General features: G+C 44.2%; 1 protein-coding gene across 5 annotated transcripts in view; it reads left to right on the forward strand.

The window, feature by feature from the left end:
• ARHGAP26 (Rho GTPase activating protein 26) overlaps nucleotides 1–17653 on the forward strand; it is a 426643-nt gene that overhangs the window by 326466 nt on the left and 82524 nt on the right. For all 5 annotated transcript variants that reach the window (XM_019663136.1, XM_019663126.1, XM_019663152.1 and 2 more), the window contains exon 19: nucleotides 7469–7607. In XM_019663136.1, coding sequence (XP_019518681.1) covers nucleotides 7469–7607 — 139 coding nt within the window. The remainder of the gene's footprint in view (nucleotides 1–7468; nucleotides 7608–17653) is intronic.

The raw sequence follows: 17653 nt of genomic DNA on the forward strand, positions 1-17653 counted from the left end.
CTTTGACCTACAGCCTAGATGGACACGAATGGCTTTTCTTGGTTCTTCTGGCCAGACTTCCTAAAGGGATGTGCTAGCTCATGGCATCATTTCCCATCAATGATTCCACACCCTGCGCTGTACTTGGATTATATGGGAGCTAAAGAAGAACAAACTTTAAGATTCTGGCTCTGTTTACCTGTAGTCACGTTTCAAAGTTGGAAGTTCGTAGGGCAAATGTTTTGGCTCTTTCCATGCTTGCTTTAAGGTAATGATCAATTATTTAAAATTTCTCTTTCTGTATGGACAGAATCTTTCCCCAACTCACAGCTTATCACCCCGAGTCTAAAAACATCAAGTAAGCCAATGCTTGGGCTTGCAGTGGAAGTTACCAATATTTATATGCTCCTAGTTAAGATTGTAAACAAAATGTTGAATGCCGCCACTGTTTAAGATACGCCAAAGCCCAGAAATTCTGCTGTTTCTTACAGGGTTTTTCCTTTTGTAAAGGTTAGCTTGCCAGTGACTGAAAAATGTGGATGTCTGGGAAGAACAACCATTTCAAGAAAACAAACTGCCTCCTCATAGTTTCGGTTAAACGTGAAATCTCAGTCAATAATACGTGTGTGTGTGTGTGTGTGTGTGTGTGTGTGTGTGTCTTACATCTTCCTGTGAAGTTCCAACATAAAACAGTAGGCCTGGACTCACTTGTTCTGTAACAGTCCATGATAATTCTTTTGGCTGTGGTACTTGGAAGGGTTTCTGCCATGAAGCAGGATGTGCTGTCCATACGTACCCGTGTGCCACATGTTTTTATCAGTATTGCCCCCCCCCCGCTTTTTTTATTTTTAGTATTGCCCCCTTTTAATGCCTGTTGATATTTTATAAAATAAATAAGTTATCATGATTCTTTTCTCAGTTCATCAGTTTGTTTGGAAGAGGCAGGAGTGTTCATCCTGGAGCTGTTCATTCTTAGAAATGCCCAAAGATCCATGCCCTTTTTAAACATATATTAACTTACAATCTTGTATGTCAAGGGGAAGAACTAGCAACCTTGGATGAACCCACCTAACGCCTAGGATAAGCACCAGGTCTTTGCAGCCCCATTAAAATGGCAGTGTCTCTCAATGCAGTTGTTGTGATGAGAGTTGGTTAGGGCCCACCGAAGTGCCTGATCTGCCCTCACCAAAATGTTGGTGGCATTGAAATCCATTGTACTAGTGTTGGGGTTTGTGCATGAAATGTACATCAGTTAATGAAATGCAATTGATTTGAACAATTCCTAGCAACTGACAAATGTTGGCAGTTGTATTTGATTTCCTTGATATTTCAAGCAGCTGCTGATAGGCAAAATTAATAATAATAATAATAATAATAATAAATATGAGGAGGAGGATGCATGCCTGGATGCTTTACTACATTGAGAGAATCCCTGGTGCTGTTGCCTGCTTGGGAACTAATCTTGTATCTTACGGTCATGGCTATTTTCATTCATTCATTGATTTTTATTTTTTGTTACCTTTACTTCCATTGGTTCCTGAGTATAATCTTTTTGGTCCTCTCCATGTTAGGTTTAGAAAGAAGCTAAATTTACTTGTATACTGGGCTGGAATGCTTCTGTTCATAGACCTTTTTTCCTTTTTTAGTGTCAAATACTTTGCAAGTTACCCTTTGTGAATGCGATAAGGTTGTGCATCTTAACATGTATGTTCCCCCTCAGTAAGCCCTAGGTAAACCAGTCATTGTTTGAATTGTGAAGCTCCTTTAATGTTACTCAAATAAGGCTGGAGTTTTGTTATATTTGATCCTATTCTCAGTCAATAAGGATAACAGGAAATAGAATCTTTCTGGAGATAGGGACAATTACAGTATCCCATTCATCACCCAGGCCGTTAACCAAATAGCACTGGTTCCTTTTGAGGGATTTTTAATAAAACTCCCCAAACTGCTTTCCAAATTGTTGATCCTTCTGCCAAAATGCTGATATCAACAGGACATCAGACTTCCAACTGTCCTTAAAAACCCTCTGTGTAGCTGCAGCCTCTGAACTTGGCTTCTTAGCTGTTGCAATAAATGAGCCCTGCTAAGATTCGCCTGGTTTTCCAGAGGAAAGGCACTGGGTTTATGGCTTCTCAGGCCACAAGCCGTCCTCCTCCACAGCCTGTCATGAGAAAGAGCAGGCAGTGTGTGAGCCCTGCTCAGTAGTTCTAGCCCTCCACACCCACATCAGACACTCCTGAGATTAAACAAGCCCATACTTGTTACTACCCATTGTTACTTGGGACCCCGATGAATTAGTGTCTCAGGAAAATGCCCAGTCTCTTCTCTCATAGAAAAGGCTTCTGTTTTGCCTTTTAATCCCCAGGCCCCTGTCGTTGATTTATTGTCTCAGAGCTACTTTGCAGTTATAGACCAGGAACTCTTCATCATGAGCTAATTTTCCTCCCATAAAAATCACAGCACATAATAAAGAGTACACCACACACATTACAGGGAGGCTCCCTGATCCTTGTAAATTGTAGGAGCATGTGATGGATGGGATTGCAAGAGGTGTAAAAATGTGTATGTGACATGGCTAAGAACAAATGCCACCAGGGTCAGTGGTATACAGTATGAAGATGGGCCGGGGGGGGCAGTAAAATTTGGATTGTTTTTAGACAATGCAAGGGGAAAAGAACAGCAAATTCGAACATTGCTGTAAGCAGTGACGATTGATGTTTTGCAAAGAGCAGTAATTAAATTTGCACTTATAAATTAAATCCTCATGCCCTGACAGCAAATAATTCATTGTTGAGTCTCCAGTTATTTCCCTTCTTATGCATTTTTAGTGAATGCAGTAATGTCTCTTGAACACTGAGCATCAAACTGTATTAGGTGCTTTGGTCTCACCACAGCCCTGGGGGTTTTTACAGGTGAGGCACCTGAAGGCCAGTTATGTAACTGGCTCAAAGTCACAGAGCTGGTAAGTGATAAAATCAGATTCATCGGACTCTAAGACTTACAGTCTTTTCATTTTGTCCTCAAATTAACAATAGGTATAAAGACCACACGTGGTTAAGACCCAGGCAGTCATTCAGTCTATATCCCAGCCCAGCTGTATTCATTTCTGTGACCTTGGACTAGTCTGTAACTCTCAGTAAACCTCAGTTTCCTCGCCCACAAGATGGCAAGAATAATAGTACCTCCTTTGTAGGGTTGTTGTGAGTAAGATGATGAGATAATCCATGTAAATAACTTAACATGATAAGCACTCAACCGATTGGGGTTATTTTTATTGTCTTTTATACAACCCCTACCTCCGGCTTGCTCTTGGTCATAGTCTGTGCCAATCATTTTATGTGCATGATCTTTTCAGTAGCTCTGTGAGGCAGATGTTCGATTCCCATTTGCACAAGGGAAACGGGCTCAGAGGGGTTAAGATGCTTGCCCAAGTTGAACCCAAGTCTGTCTAGCTCCGAAGCCTGTTTGCTTTCTACCCACATGACTGTAAATTTCTTTCTTGTATTTTTTGTGGCGATGTGACAGTGATGCCAGTGGCAATGACGGTGAGGTCACTGCAGCTGTAGTTGTCGCCCATGGAGTAAACAGAAGCAGGACGCAGCCCAGGGCTGATTGACGGCAGAGGCCCCCCCACCCCCACCACCCGACCTCTCTTGCATGGCTTCCCGGGAAACAGTTGCTTGGGGTTTATGGGTCTGCTAATTCCACCTATAGGAAGCTTGAAATTGGGGACACTTGGAAGTGTTATCCAGAGTTATATTTTTATTTTACAGCCTTATTCCCCAGTAGCTTGCTTCTAGAAGGCTTACCGTCTTCCTAGTAACTTCTGTTTCTAAAGCATTCCTAAGTCATAATTAATTTGTAAGTTTGGGCAGAATTAACAGGGCACATGGGGCATAGAACAAATCCCCCGCCCCTTTTGTGTTAATTTGGAAAGTCTCTGTGAAGTGAGTAGACTGTTCCAGCCACACGGAAGAGCTGCATAAACTCACTTCTCATAGATTGTATGAGCTTACTCGTGCATCGTTCAGCAGGGTCATTTGTACAGCAATTCTTCCTAGCAGGATGCAGGAAACTTCATTTGATTCTCTTGAAATCATCTCTTCCAAACAAACTAGAATTGGAATAACCAAAGAAATTATGAATAATTCAGATTCTTTTCAGAATTCCATCGGGAGCTTTTAGTCCAGAGGTGAAACTCTTGGCCTGGCTAGAAAGTGGCCAGACAATAAGCAGCCTTTAAACAATATGCATGCGTTCAAGTTCAGAGTTGAATGAACAACAGTCATTTGGGGAGTGATTTCCCAGACTCCCTGATGAAAGCCTGTGTCGTCTGCTCTGACTTGGTCTGATTTAAAAGGGCGCCCTTGCACCTTAGAAAAGTATGTCATAATAGTGGTGACAGTCCCGTGTCTGGCACTTCACATTTTGCAGCGGGCTCACTTGCACATTATTGCATCTGACCCTGAGAACAGCCTCCCCAAAGCCCTTAAAAGCCTGCGCTTGGCTCGTGGGGAGACCCAGAGAACTAACCTTCGGGACTGCAGTCCTCGCCCACCGCAAAATCTCCTTCTAGAACTGATCCCAGGATGCTCGAATAGTTTTTGTCTTAGAGGGAACAGCCAATGAAATAAAAATCTCATGTGGCCTCATGCCTCTTCCTGCTCGGCTGTGTGTAAACATTGTTTTGGAAGCAATTTTTCACGCATCTGTCTACATCCACACTCCTTCCTCACAACTTACTCTTCTTTGGTTCTCCAGCATTTGTGACAGTTTTTAGGAAAGCATAAGCGCTCACATGTTTGGTGACAATTGAAATGAAACATTATCTTTGTTCCCATTGTATTGGGGCAAGGCTCTCATTCTCAGTAACTCATTAGGAAAAGAGAGACAAAACCTGGGCCACCAGGCATAGGGCCTGCAGGCCTAGCACAGCCTGAATTCATCTTCACGTGTTTTTAGGTAGGGATTGCTGAACATGGCACTTTAGGCGTGCTGCAGAGTGGTGCTAAGAGACACCGTTACTTATAGAACTCTGTACTTGTGGGCTTAGGGGCACTGACCTCTGTAGTGAAGATTGGCTGGAAAAGATGAACTGAACGAATAATGACTGCCGAAGACGTGAAGCCTGCCGGTATTAAACTTCAGCCCTAAGGTACCTGTCCCAGCCCCCTCCTGTGTAGCAGTGTGACAGGTCAGCAAATCTCTGGTCATAGAGTGGCCACTCTACTTACTATGTTGAGTTGGCGTATGGCTTAGAGATAAGTCATATGAAGTACCTAGCACAGTACCTGGCAGGTTCAAACACTCACCTGTAGGAGCAATGTTTAAATAAATGTCAGTGATAATGGTGCGCAGTTAGGCTGTGACCTGGGAGCAACCACGGCTGTGGTCCTTGAGTGCAACAACCACCATGATTTCTTTTCTCTCCCCTTGCAGATACCCAAAAAGAGATTGGGGACATGCGTAGCACCAGTCCTTATTTTTAGGGGTGCCAACTCCTCTGGAGATCAGGAGGTTTTTGTTGTTTTCACTCTAAGTCCCCTTACCCCCTTGCCCCAGTGAAACTCAGCTATGTAGCAATTCAGTTTATTTTGTTGAAAATTCAGTCCCCTAGAGAAAATATGATAATGCTGTTTTCAGACAGCTGTGTTTGGGAGCAAGACGGACTTCACCAGCTGCCTGGCATCATTGGAGCCCAAGGACCTGCCAACCCATAGAGAGCAGCTGTTTTGGCTGAAATTTTTATCATTCTTATGACTTTGCTTCCTATATTGTCAGCTTCTGAGTTCTGCTTTTAAATGAATGCACAGAGGAGAGAGGGCCATGAGAAAGGCTCTGATGTGTCTGGGGGGCCACCCATAGCTGAAGAGAGTGGGGTGCCTCCGCCACCCTCTTGTTACTCATGATTGTCGGGAAAGAGAAAATCTAGAAGGAGGTTAGCTCCAAAGAGTAAGATGATAATGAGTGGATCGATAAGTATTGACAATGTAGTAGAGGTGTTATGCAACCATTAAGAATCATGTTTGAAAATTTTTTTGATGAAGGGGGAAATATTACAATATAATGTTAAATGAAATGTATAGATACAATCCTGTATAGAGAATATAATCCTCAAAATGGAAAAGTATGTTTTAACATTATGTGAGATAATTCATACAAAGTACTTACCCCAGGGCCTGGCGTGGCAATCAGTAAATCACAGCTACTGAATACAAACTCTAACCCCAGAGAACATGTTTACCTTACACACTGTTATACTCAGAGTGCCTGGCATAAAGTAGCTGCTCAAGAGATCTTTCTTGATTGAATGAATGAGTGTTGTTGTTATATGCATTTAAAAAGGAATCTAGAAAATCTAGGGACATAGGTTTCTTTCTAAGTGATCAGCTCTAATTATATCTATGATAGTGGCAGCTTGACCTCTCTGCCTCAGGCCTTCATTATAAATGGTGAGGACAGTACCTGTTGCTCAAAGTCACTGAGAACAGAGAGCTACCTGTAAACACAAGCGGTGACTGGTCCCTTGGGAGCCAACATTGAACGATGGCTCCTGTAATCATTGTAAGTGCCATATAAGTGGTAGCTATTATAATGATTCTGCTACACATGTAGAAAAAGATAGTTGTCATGATTTTTGTCTATCATGTTCTTCACATTTTTTACCTTGGGATTTTTTCTTTTAAAAAAAATAAATAAAAGCTTAAAAGATAAAAGTTCATTTAAAAAAAACAAACCTCAAATGCTCACAGTGGCTATCTCTAAGTACTGGAATTGGGAGACTTTTTCTGTTTTCTTCTTGATGCTTTTTTTCAAATTGCCTGTAGTATTTATATGTTACTTTTATCATCAGAAGGGAAAAAAGAAGCCCTTCCCTCCTCCCCCTTTCAAATAAGAAAGAAAAAAAAAAATGCTCAGCATCAAAGATAATACAGAGCTGCCGAAATAGAAAGGATGCCCCCTTTGATGACGGTGGAGGACTAGGAAATGGTGCCCTGCCCCAGGCTTCCTTTTGGAGGGCTATTTAAATGTATGTTTCACATTCTGAGAAATTGTGAAGCAAACATTAAGAACTGGGAAATAGAAATAATGAGGAAAAGTAAAAGGATTTTAATTAATTGGTTCTGGACAAAGGTGGTCACAAAACTTTAAGTTCTGTTAACAGACAATGGCTTATATTTAGCACAGCTCCTTTCCATTTCCCATGAAAACAACGACAAAAAGAAGATGAGTGGGAAGTATAGCCGAAAGGGGTTAGCAGTGGAAGTAAATGGTTACCCAACTCTGGGATGCGCTTGCGAAGGAGAATGTTTAATGCCAGTTCCTGGAGATATTTAAAATAAAGTCCCAAGCAAACACTGGAGGTCTTTTCAAGTCTTTTTCTTGCGGATTCTTAGCCACCACCAAGCTTTCAGTTGTACTGGTTCGGCCTGTGTTCTCCCCCCAGTTTGTGGCAGCATGTAACCGTTGTGTGAAATTTTACTTGCAGATATTTAACACCGTGCCTGATATGCCTCTCACCAACGCCCAGCTGCACCTGTCTCGGAAGAAGAGCGGTGACTCCAAGCCCCCGTCCTGCAGCGAGAGGCCCCTGACGCTCTTCCACGCTGTCCAGTCAACAGAGAAACGTGAGTCCCGCTGCTCGGGGCCAATGCAATGCTCAAGGGACCTGCCATGCCGCCTCCTGGCTGCCCAGGGGGCACACCTCCAGCCTCCCTCTGTGGGCTGCCGCCTTTTGTGTCCTTGAGGACTGGGTAGCATGGTGCCCTCCCGGGGGTGCTGTGGCTATGTAACCCTAATAGGACAGGAAGCAGTATTGCTGAGAAAGAAAGGCCAGGGCCACTCGCTGTGCAGGATTCTCTTGCCAGATCTCCTGCCGGCAAACAGCTGAGCCTCTCTCTCCCTCCTCTGCACAATGAAAGCTCAGCTCAGACATCCTTTCCTTTCCTCAGTCTGTAATTAGATGCTTATTAGTGCGAGTCACATGCCCCACTGCAGTGTGAGTCTGTGAAGGCAGGACCTTGTTTTGCTCGTCCTTCTGCTCCACCTCTCACAGGGCCTGGCATGGAGTGGACACCTCATAAATATGTGAAATTAATTAATGAATTAATCACAGAATAATCCTCTCCTTGTTCCTAATAGCAGTGCAATCAAGCGATTGTGTCAAATCTTTTTTTCATCTCAGGATTTCTGAGTTCTTTGCATTGATCAGGCCACGGTGCCCTAAACTACCCGGTTTTGTTTAGCATTCGTGAGGAGAGCATTAGATAGGAGTTGACAGGAGTCGAGGGCTCCTGCTCTGCCTGAAGTCTGTCAGACCCGGGCTCCTGTGTCAGCAGCAACACATGGCAAACTTTTACTTTCTCTCGGCCTCGGTTTGCTCATCTGTAAAGTAGGGATAATACCTCATAGGGAAGCCGTGATGATTAAACAAAGTTATGCATTTAAGCATCTGGCACAAGGCCCAAACATGACAGGGGCTGACTGCTGAAAGCTGCTGCTATTATTATTATTATTAGTGATTATTTAATCCCATGCAGATACCAAGGCTGGCTCATTCACACAGCTGACATTTACAGGCTGTCTGCCACAGACGAGGAGTATAAAAATACGACCTTGTCTTCAAGGAGCTCACAACCAAGTAAGGGAAGCCGACAGGTGATCAGAGAGATAATGGCAGGTCGGCGCATAACTGCTCTGGTAGACATGTGGCCCTTCAGAGACGTGGGGGGATATGCTGGCACCAGATGGCCTGGGCGCAAGTTCCGCCTCACCGGCTCTGTGACTGGGCAGGTCATCTAAGCTGTAGGGCCTCGGTCTCCCCTTCTGGGAAACTGGGCTGCTAACACTTACTACCTCACAGGGCTGTGGTGAGAACTAAAGTACTTCACATGGAACCGGTGCCGAGTAAGTGCTCATTTCCTGCTGGGAGGGGTGGTATTACTACTACTATTACTGCTGCTGCTACTAGCATTGCTGCTGCTGCTACAATACTACTAGTACTGCCACACTACTACTACACTATTGCCACTACATCACTACTGCTGCTACACTACTACACTACTACATTACTACTACCCTACTATTACTATACTACTCCACTACTCCTCCACCACCACCACCACCACCCCCACCACTGTTATTACCACTACTACCAATCTCCGTGAGGTACAATAAAGGCCCAAGGGCAGAAAAATGACCCACTTTGCCTTCAAGAGAAGAGGCTCCTTATCAAGGTGGCATCTTTCTCTCTTTGTTACAAAAAAATGATGTTTGGCCCCTTGCCTTTCAAAACTAATGGCCTGGGCTGGCCGAGTGGCTCAGTTGGTTAAGAGCTCACTCAAGAGTTTGAGCTCTGAGCAACAGCGGTTCAATCCCCGGCCCAAGCTGAGCAGCCACTGAGCTGCCAACAGGTGGCAGGATGGCTCAGCTAAAACAAACAAACAAACAAACAAACAAACAAACAAAAACCTCATGGCCTTCACCACCCCCAGAATATCACACTTTTAAAGATATCATAGTATTTGATAATATGGTTGCACCTCGGTGTATTCCACACTATTTGAGTGTCTCAGATATTTTGCATTTATGAGTAAAGCTACTATTATGATCTTTGTAGCTAAATCTGATTACATTCATGATCATTTCCTTAAGATAAATTCCTGGAAGGATTTCTAGGTCAACGGATATACACAATTTTAGGGCTGACCCTGTACCGGGATTGGCTTCCCTTCAAATGATATAGCCTGTATTCTTCTTGAATATGTGACTTGGGTCATTCTCACTGCTCGTGGTCTCCTCGTGGCCTGGGCCCCTCCACACATACCAGGGAATGCTGGCAACAGACCTGACCTCACCCACAGCTGCCACAAACAAGACATTGGGCTGCGGTGTGATAGGCTTCTCAGGTTTCCAGGAGAGCCGCGGTCACCTAATGTTTTGTACTGAGCGTGCACAGTGCAGACTGGGACAGATCAGACAGTACTGGTGAATTTTTCTAAGCTTAAAATAGTGCCGAGTTTGTGATGAGCCTGAAGCAGAAGCCGTTTTGGAACAGGTCTGAAAGCATACTCTAGGAGCATATGAGAAAGAAGATGGAGATTAGGAGAAAATCAATTAGATCTTTGCCCAAGATTAATTTTATCACACAGGCAGAGGATGAAAGTTAAGGATGTGTGAAAGCAGACCTGCCTAAGCTGCAGAACAAGCTGCCGTGTTCCCGTCTGGGAGGGAGGGTGGAAGACAGGAAGAGGGTGAAGCAGTATCACTTCCCTCTGCTCCCTGGAAACAGGACTGAAACCTCCACCTGCTTGGATATTTGTGGGGAGCTTAGCTTCCCCCCTTCCTCAGAGAAGAAACATTTCAGTAGAAACATCTTCATTGAAAAATATATAGGTGTGTGTTTATACATACATTTTTTATGGTTTGGTTTGGAAACGCCCTTTTTTCTGGGAAACTTGAATGATATTGGAGCTGGCTTGGAAAGCACCATAGCAGGAGGGGGGGTGTTCATGCTGTGAGGAAGACTGCGCCAGGAGCTGGAAGGTTCTGCCGGCACTAGTCCTCATAGTTTGTAATCTAGCCACCCATCAGTGTTAGGGGAGCCTGGAAGATTGTTCACACACCTTACCCTTTCCTTTGGTCTATAGACAAAAGAAGACTACTTTATCAAAGCACTTTGCTGAGTTTATTCTTTGGGATTAAAGTATAGATAAAGACCCTGCAGGTAATTTGTTGGGGGGGGGGTTGTATTTCTGTAATAATTATATGAATTCCATAATAGTAATTGTGTATTCTAGAATAACGATGTTTTCCAATTGGAGGCCTCTTTCTATACCTAACTCAGTACTTCCCAAACTTGAATCATTTGCATAAACCTTCATTTACTCTTTGAGCCACAAGCACATAACTCATGCACTGTTGTTTGTTTAAAGCATTTCTTTATATTGATTTTCAAGCAACTCACTTCGTTACATCACCTATTCCTACTTAGTGAAACCTCTAAAAACATGAGTTTGATGGTCTCACGGTACTATTCTCTAATATAATTTAAATAAATATGTAACCATTAAGATAAAGAATGTTCATCCACATCCAGCCTTAGAATCATCTTGTGTCCTGCTTGTGGAATGGACGTCACAGTTTGGAGTCCACAGACTGTGCTCTGAATTTTTAACTAACTCAGTTTTTTCCTCTTAACTGTTCATACACAAACCCAAGTTTCTCTTGTCCACCTGGTTAGAATTGGGTTCAGATGTTGTCAGTTGGTTGTTTATATTGTTGCAGACGCTCCGTGTCCATCTGTCAATTTCATGCTGTGCACTTTGGGACACTGTGACACCCGTCCAGGTCTGATGTGACCTTGCTTTTCTTCAGGCTCTTGCCACAGAGGACATATCTTGTTAGAGGAATTGTGCTCGCGCGCGCGCGCGCGCACACACGTACAGCTACACATACCTGCCCTCTGCCTTCAGAGCTGGCATGATATTTCTCAGCACCTCATTTCCTCTTCTGTCTGTGTGCCTGATCTCTTTTGAGTTCAGTTATGCTTTTTCTTCTCATTGATGTGCATGCAGTTCAATACTTTCTCTGTATTTCGTTGGTCAGCCCTCTCTTTAATTCCTAGTTGAGATGCTTAAAGGGCCTGACACTCCCAGAGTAGCTCACTTGGATACTGCCATTGTCACTGTCATCACATGTATTGCTCCCACCTCTGCAGCACCCCTGCTCTGTACAGAAGCCGGAGCCCACTCTTTTCTCTCATAGGTGAATCTGTGCCAGTACTCTTGGCCTCAGATTGTCGCTTGCCTCCCTCTTCTTAGAAAACTCCCGAGAGTCACCTTCCGAGCTCATAGGCTCAGTGCTCTGTCTTTGCATCTGCTCTTCAGGCTTATGGAAATAACTGACATGTTGGTTGTGTGTCTTACTTTCCAGGAGTTTTTTTCTCCTGTGTCGGTAGACCAGTTAGGTGCCCAGGCACCTGCGTAAGACTCTCCCACTTTAATCTAGGAGTGGTGGTGGAGTCTTCGCCAGGTGGCTTTTTTCTTTCTCCATAAAGGTAACGTTGTCTTTAGGCCGGCAGTGGCCTCTTCCCAGAATGAGGAGCTGGGTGCCTTCTCATGCTCTGTGCTGAGACTTCGATCAGTCACAAGGCAGCATGCGGCTCCTCATAGATACGTGGGGCTAGGAATGAAATGGGGGTAAGTCTCTGAGATCAAAACATGGGAAAGAACAAAGGAAATGATGGGGGAAATGCAGGATGTAGAAACCATCATAGCAACAAACGCAAATCATTTGGAAACCACTGAATATTGTAGTGAGGAAGGGACTAGATATCCAAGTGGTCTGTAGCTGGTCAAGGAAGATTTTCTGAAAGGGGGAAGTTTGAGAAAAACAGTAAAGGAAATGAGGGTCGCAGCTTGGCCCAAAGGACAGGAGGATAGTCAGGAGTGCTTAGCGGAGGGAGCACAGCGAGAGTCTCTCTGTACGTAGCCATGGGGAGCGCTCGTTTCTAGCACCGAGGAGAGGACTGTGCGAAGGTATGTTCTCAAACTGAACTTGGAAACCGTTTTCCCGTAGAAACTGACTTTTTATTTATATGTCTAATATATATGGCTACATATTTTATCAAGCGATTTCTTTTCTTTGTTTTTTTAAAATTCAATGGAGAATTGGGGGAGGGTAACAGTGTTGGGAAATTGGGGAAGGGTACCAGCCAAGTTGTTGTTTTTCAGTCTTCGTTGTGGAGGGCGCCAGTCGCCATCTGGCTTCCCGTCAGCAGCTTGTGGCCTCTAAACTCAAGGTGCTGTGTTCAATCTTAGTTGTGGGTGGGCATAGCCACCATCCCATGTGGGAGTCAAACCAGCAGCCTTGTTGTTAAGAGCACACGCTCTATCCACTGAGCCATCTGGGCAGCAGCTCAGCTCAAGGTGCTGAGTTCAGTCTTAGTTGCGGGTGGGCGTAGCCCACCATCGAACAGGCAATTTTGTTACACCAGCTAAGCCATCCTGCTACCTGTTGGCAGCTCAGCGGCAGCTCAGCTCGGGCTCAGCGTCACTGGCCCCTGTGGGATCCGAACCGGCGGCCCTGTTGCTCAGAGCTCACGCTCTCAAACCAACTCTTAACCAACTGAGCCACTCGGCCGGCCCTCAAGTGATTTCTTGTGCTAGGCACTGTGCATGGCAACATCTCATTTAATCTTTACAATTAGATGACACAGGTACTGTCTCTATTTTACACTTGGAGGAAAATAACATTTATATTAAATAATGTACTCAGGGTCACACAGCAACAAAGTAGATTTGAACTCAGTCATTCTGACCTCAAAGCATTGTTTTCCCTTCCAGTTCCAACTTGTGGGACTGTTCTAGAGGAGACATGGTTCTGGGTGCTTTTGTGACCTAGCCTGCAAACCCAACCTGATTTCCAAGGGAAAACTGTTTCCGCTTCCACTTAGGAACTTGAGCTTTAAAGTTTCTTTCGTTCGTCTAGGGACCTGCTTATCAAGAGCTGAGGGGCTAATGTGGAAGGATAAAGGGATGCATTTGACAAAGAACCTTAAGTCCAAGCCAAATTAGATCATCATTTAATAAAAGCAACAATAAAAATAAAAATTATTATGGCTCAACTAACTTGTCAGGCAACCTACTATGCCCATTATCATCTCACCCTCACAATTGATAATCACCCCATGAAGTAGGTTCTCGTTGTCTACATTTTACAGACAAATAAACAAAGTGAGGCTGAAAAAGTTAGTCACACAACTGACAAATGGCAGGGGGGTAATTTCTACCAGGCGATCTCCCTTGCCCATGCCACGTGGTCTCCAGAAGGGCGCCTCTGTCAGCTCCTGAGCCACAGATGTGAAAGCCATGCTAGGCTGGGTTACAGTAGCGACAAAGCCATCTGCCTCGCTTGCAGCACTGCCCTGGGGTCAGCTGCACTATATTGAATGGGTTCCTCACTATGCGCCTTGGCAGGCAGCACACACGGCAGCCGCCCCTTCAAATCTAGGACCAACTATGCAGGTTTTTCACCTGCGCTGCCACATGCGTGGTTAAGAAAAGAGATGACTGTTGAAAGTTTGCACACAGGTACATCATACAGCAGAAATTGGACTGATATATCTAGGTGAAAGGTACCAACTGACAAGCTGTACTTTTTCCGGACAACTGTAGAAAGCAGAGCCAGAAGAATCAGAGGGAACCAGCAACCAGGTCTGGTACCTTTTAGGTTTCTTTTAAGAACCTGCAAGGTGACATTTTGTCACTGACGTTGTCCCAAATTTTTAGTTCTTACACCAAGGTGTTGAAATGTGTTTCTTGGAACAGTGGTTCTTAGACTTGGGTGTGCATTAGAATCATGTAGGAAGCTTGTTAAAAATACAGATGCCTGGCCTCCTCCCTGGCACATTCTGAATCAGGAGGTCTTGGCTGGCGCCCAGGCGTCTGTATTTTTAGTGCCCTGGTGGTGCTGACGCTGGCTTGGGGGGCGGGTGAGACCGACCATGAAGGCTGCTTATCTTCCTTCTGTCATTACCAGAACATCTCAGTGATGGTCTGTCAGGATTTGGGGCAGCCTGGCGTGGTGGTTGAAAACAGGAACTCCGCAGTCCGACTGCGTCATTTCAGTACCATCTCGATCACCTACCAGCTCTGAGAGCTGGAGGACATTACTTGCCTTTCCTGCACCTCCGTTTCTCTCATCTGTCAAATCAATCACCAGTAATAACTTTCCTGGAGGGTAATTACCATGGTTAAGTGAAGCAGTGCATGTACAGTACTTGACACTGGGTCTAGAACATAGTAAGCACTTAATAAATATTAGCTACAATTATGATGCTTATCCCCAGGTTATAGCTTTACCTTACGTTTGACTAAGAAAGTGTTCCCCGCTGGAGCCTTGCAGGCAGATTCCCAGTGAGGGAGGGTGATGCAGAGTCGCCTTGGCCCCAGTGAGAGCCCTTGTGATGCTTGAATGCAAATACCTCAGCAGCCCGGGAGGAGTTGTCCGGTGTTGATGGGGCTGGGAATGGGTTCTTGGGCTTCGTTTTACAGGGATCATGTTAACTAGCTGCTGGGATTACAGTTCTGATTAATTCTTTTAGTTCAGTTAGTTCACCCTGGACCTTCTCCCAGACAGGCCCAGTGAGACGTTGAGTATTCAGCCCATATACTTCTCATGTGTGTCTTCCTCGTTGAAAAATAACTGGGAATTCATACTATTCAAAGGCGTACATAATGCCTTTCCCTGAGCAGACGGAGCTGCAGCCTATGCGGTTTCTCAGGTTGCCGCTGCTGATCCTAGGCGCTCTGGACACACCTGTTTGTCTTGGCAGATGACATGTTTATCCACATGGATTCCTATTGTCACACGGACTAGAAGGTGTCATGTGGCTCTTGGCTTAATTATGTGTGGTTACCATGTATGACAAAACTGCATAGTTGATGTGGCCATTAAAAAGCGATGCCTTGGAAAACTAATGGCAGGAAAAAAAGTTCAAGATAGATCATTAAATGAAAAAAGCATATTCATAGAGGCTCATATCTGTGGCGTTATCATTAAGTGAACAAAGCAGGTAGCACATTAGGTATGACGTTATCCCACTTCGTTAAAAGAAAAAAATATATATACACACACACACACACACACACATATGTGTGTGTGTGTGTGTGTGTGTGTGTGTGTGTGTGTGTATATATCTATGTATGGAAAACTGACTGGATGTTTACACACCAAAATACATGTAGGATATTTATATGCTTTTCTGTACTTTCTAAGTTGAACAGGAATGCATATTTATTATGCATCGGCTAATTTTTACGTTATTAAAAACAAACCCCCCTGATTGTACATTTCATTTACGATAAAAAAAACCCCATCTTGCAGTGAGTTGTGGTGTAAAAACAAGTAAGTACATAATTTTCTTCTTTCTAATGAACAATAGTATAAGCAGTGTATATGTGGACTCCCTCAGCTATTGGGGTACCATAGATTAAAAGGCGAGTGTCCTAACTCAAAAGTATTAACAAGTTCTTAGGTAGAAAAGAGGGCTAAATTCCTTAATCTCATCATCCACCTCCCTGTTCAGCCGTTAATTAGAGGCTCATTTGTACGTTGTGGGTTTTGAAATTCTGTTGTTTCGGGGCCCGGTGTCCCCATTGTGCTTCCATGTCTCTCGTACTTGTGAGTCATTTCAACCCTAGGCCAGCCACAATGACTTCCCCATTCTCTTTTGAAATCCGGTTTTATTGGCATTCTTTCCCTTTGCAAAAAAAAGGGTTATTATGAGTGCCACGGGGAGAGAATAAGTCAGTCCACACAGGACCCAAATCAGTGGTGGTTTTGCTGAAGACAACTTGCCACGAGTTGTAATACCATGTACTGTGTCCTATGGTCAAAATAACAGATTGACTAGATTTTTTACTGATCAACTCACTGTTTTAGCCCATCACAGCCCAAACTACTTTGTAAGATTATTTTTTGAAAACATTGCCCAAACTGTTTTCATGTGTTCCAACACATTGCCCAGACTGCTTTTTAAGATTATTGTTATAGGGACTGAGGCTGAGTCAGCCTGAAATCTGACCACCTCAGATTTTAATGTGGCTTTGGCACGCTGCTATAACCAAGAGCAAAAGCTACAGGCGAGGGGGGAAACTGCTTCAGAAAGTCTGATTCCCAGCTTCCCGTGTACTTGAGTGTTTCCCAGGGATGGTAAACTCAGAAATTGCTGTGCACCATTATTTTTTATTGCAAAATTCATTAAGCTGCCACCCTATTATCATCCTATCTTGTCAAGATGATACATTACAGACTTCATTGCAAAACTCTTAACAAGCAGGAGAAAGTACCTCTCTCTCTCGCTACCACAGCACAGGAAAGCCTCTGGGTATTCTGCTTTTGCTTTAGTATTTTTTGCATAAAGCCCAGGGTCTTTACGAAACTTCTGTCCATCTGGCACCTCCCTTTTTTCCCTTTTTTGATTGTGTGGAGAAAGAGTTCCCTCCTTTGGGCTCTATGAGGCATCATGAGATGCTGCAGAAGGACAGTCATTGTCCCTCTTCTTTTTGACAGCTAGTCTCAGACATCATGCAAAGATGACATGTTAGCCTGTATTCTGACAGACACCCATGAGTGGTGGGAAACCTCCCCCAGAGTGATGTCGAAGGTCTGCGTTTCATATTTATTCTTCAGCTCTGTGTATTCAGTGGGCCAGGCATGTTCAGGCCTGCCAAGACATGTGAATTTGGCTTGGCTCTGCATGTGCGTTCCTGGCCTTGCTTCTGGGTTCTGTGATAAACAGAGACCCTGCCTCTTGTTGTGTGGTGGGGTTGTCACTAGAGTGAGCAGAGCCACTTGGTAAATATGGAAAGTGAAGTCGCTTAGCTCCCAGATTTCCATGGCAACCCCCAGAACAAGTACAATATCACCAAAATTATTCTGTGGCTTTCTTTTTTTAGTTGCAGTGATTTGGTTGCATACTCATATGTTTTTCCGCTCCTGATTTGTACAAAAAACACTGCCCACTGTGACCAGGACTGTGGTTTCAAGGACATGAGCGAGCAGTCCCTTTCTGAAGCACCTGAAACATTCAGCCACACAAAACTGCCTCTTTCTGTGCTAGGAGGACACATTTGGATTGTTCATTGTTGCCTTATATTTATTGTTTAGC

This window comes from Hipposideros armiger, unplaced genomic scaffold, assembly GCF_001890085.2.
Source record: "Hipposideros armiger isolate ML-2016 unplaced genomic scaffold, ASM189008v1 scaffold_11, whole genome shotgun sequence".
Classification (NCBI taxonomy): Eukaryota; Metazoa; Chordata; class Mammalia; order Chiroptera; family Hipposideridae; genus Hipposideros; species Hipposideros armiger.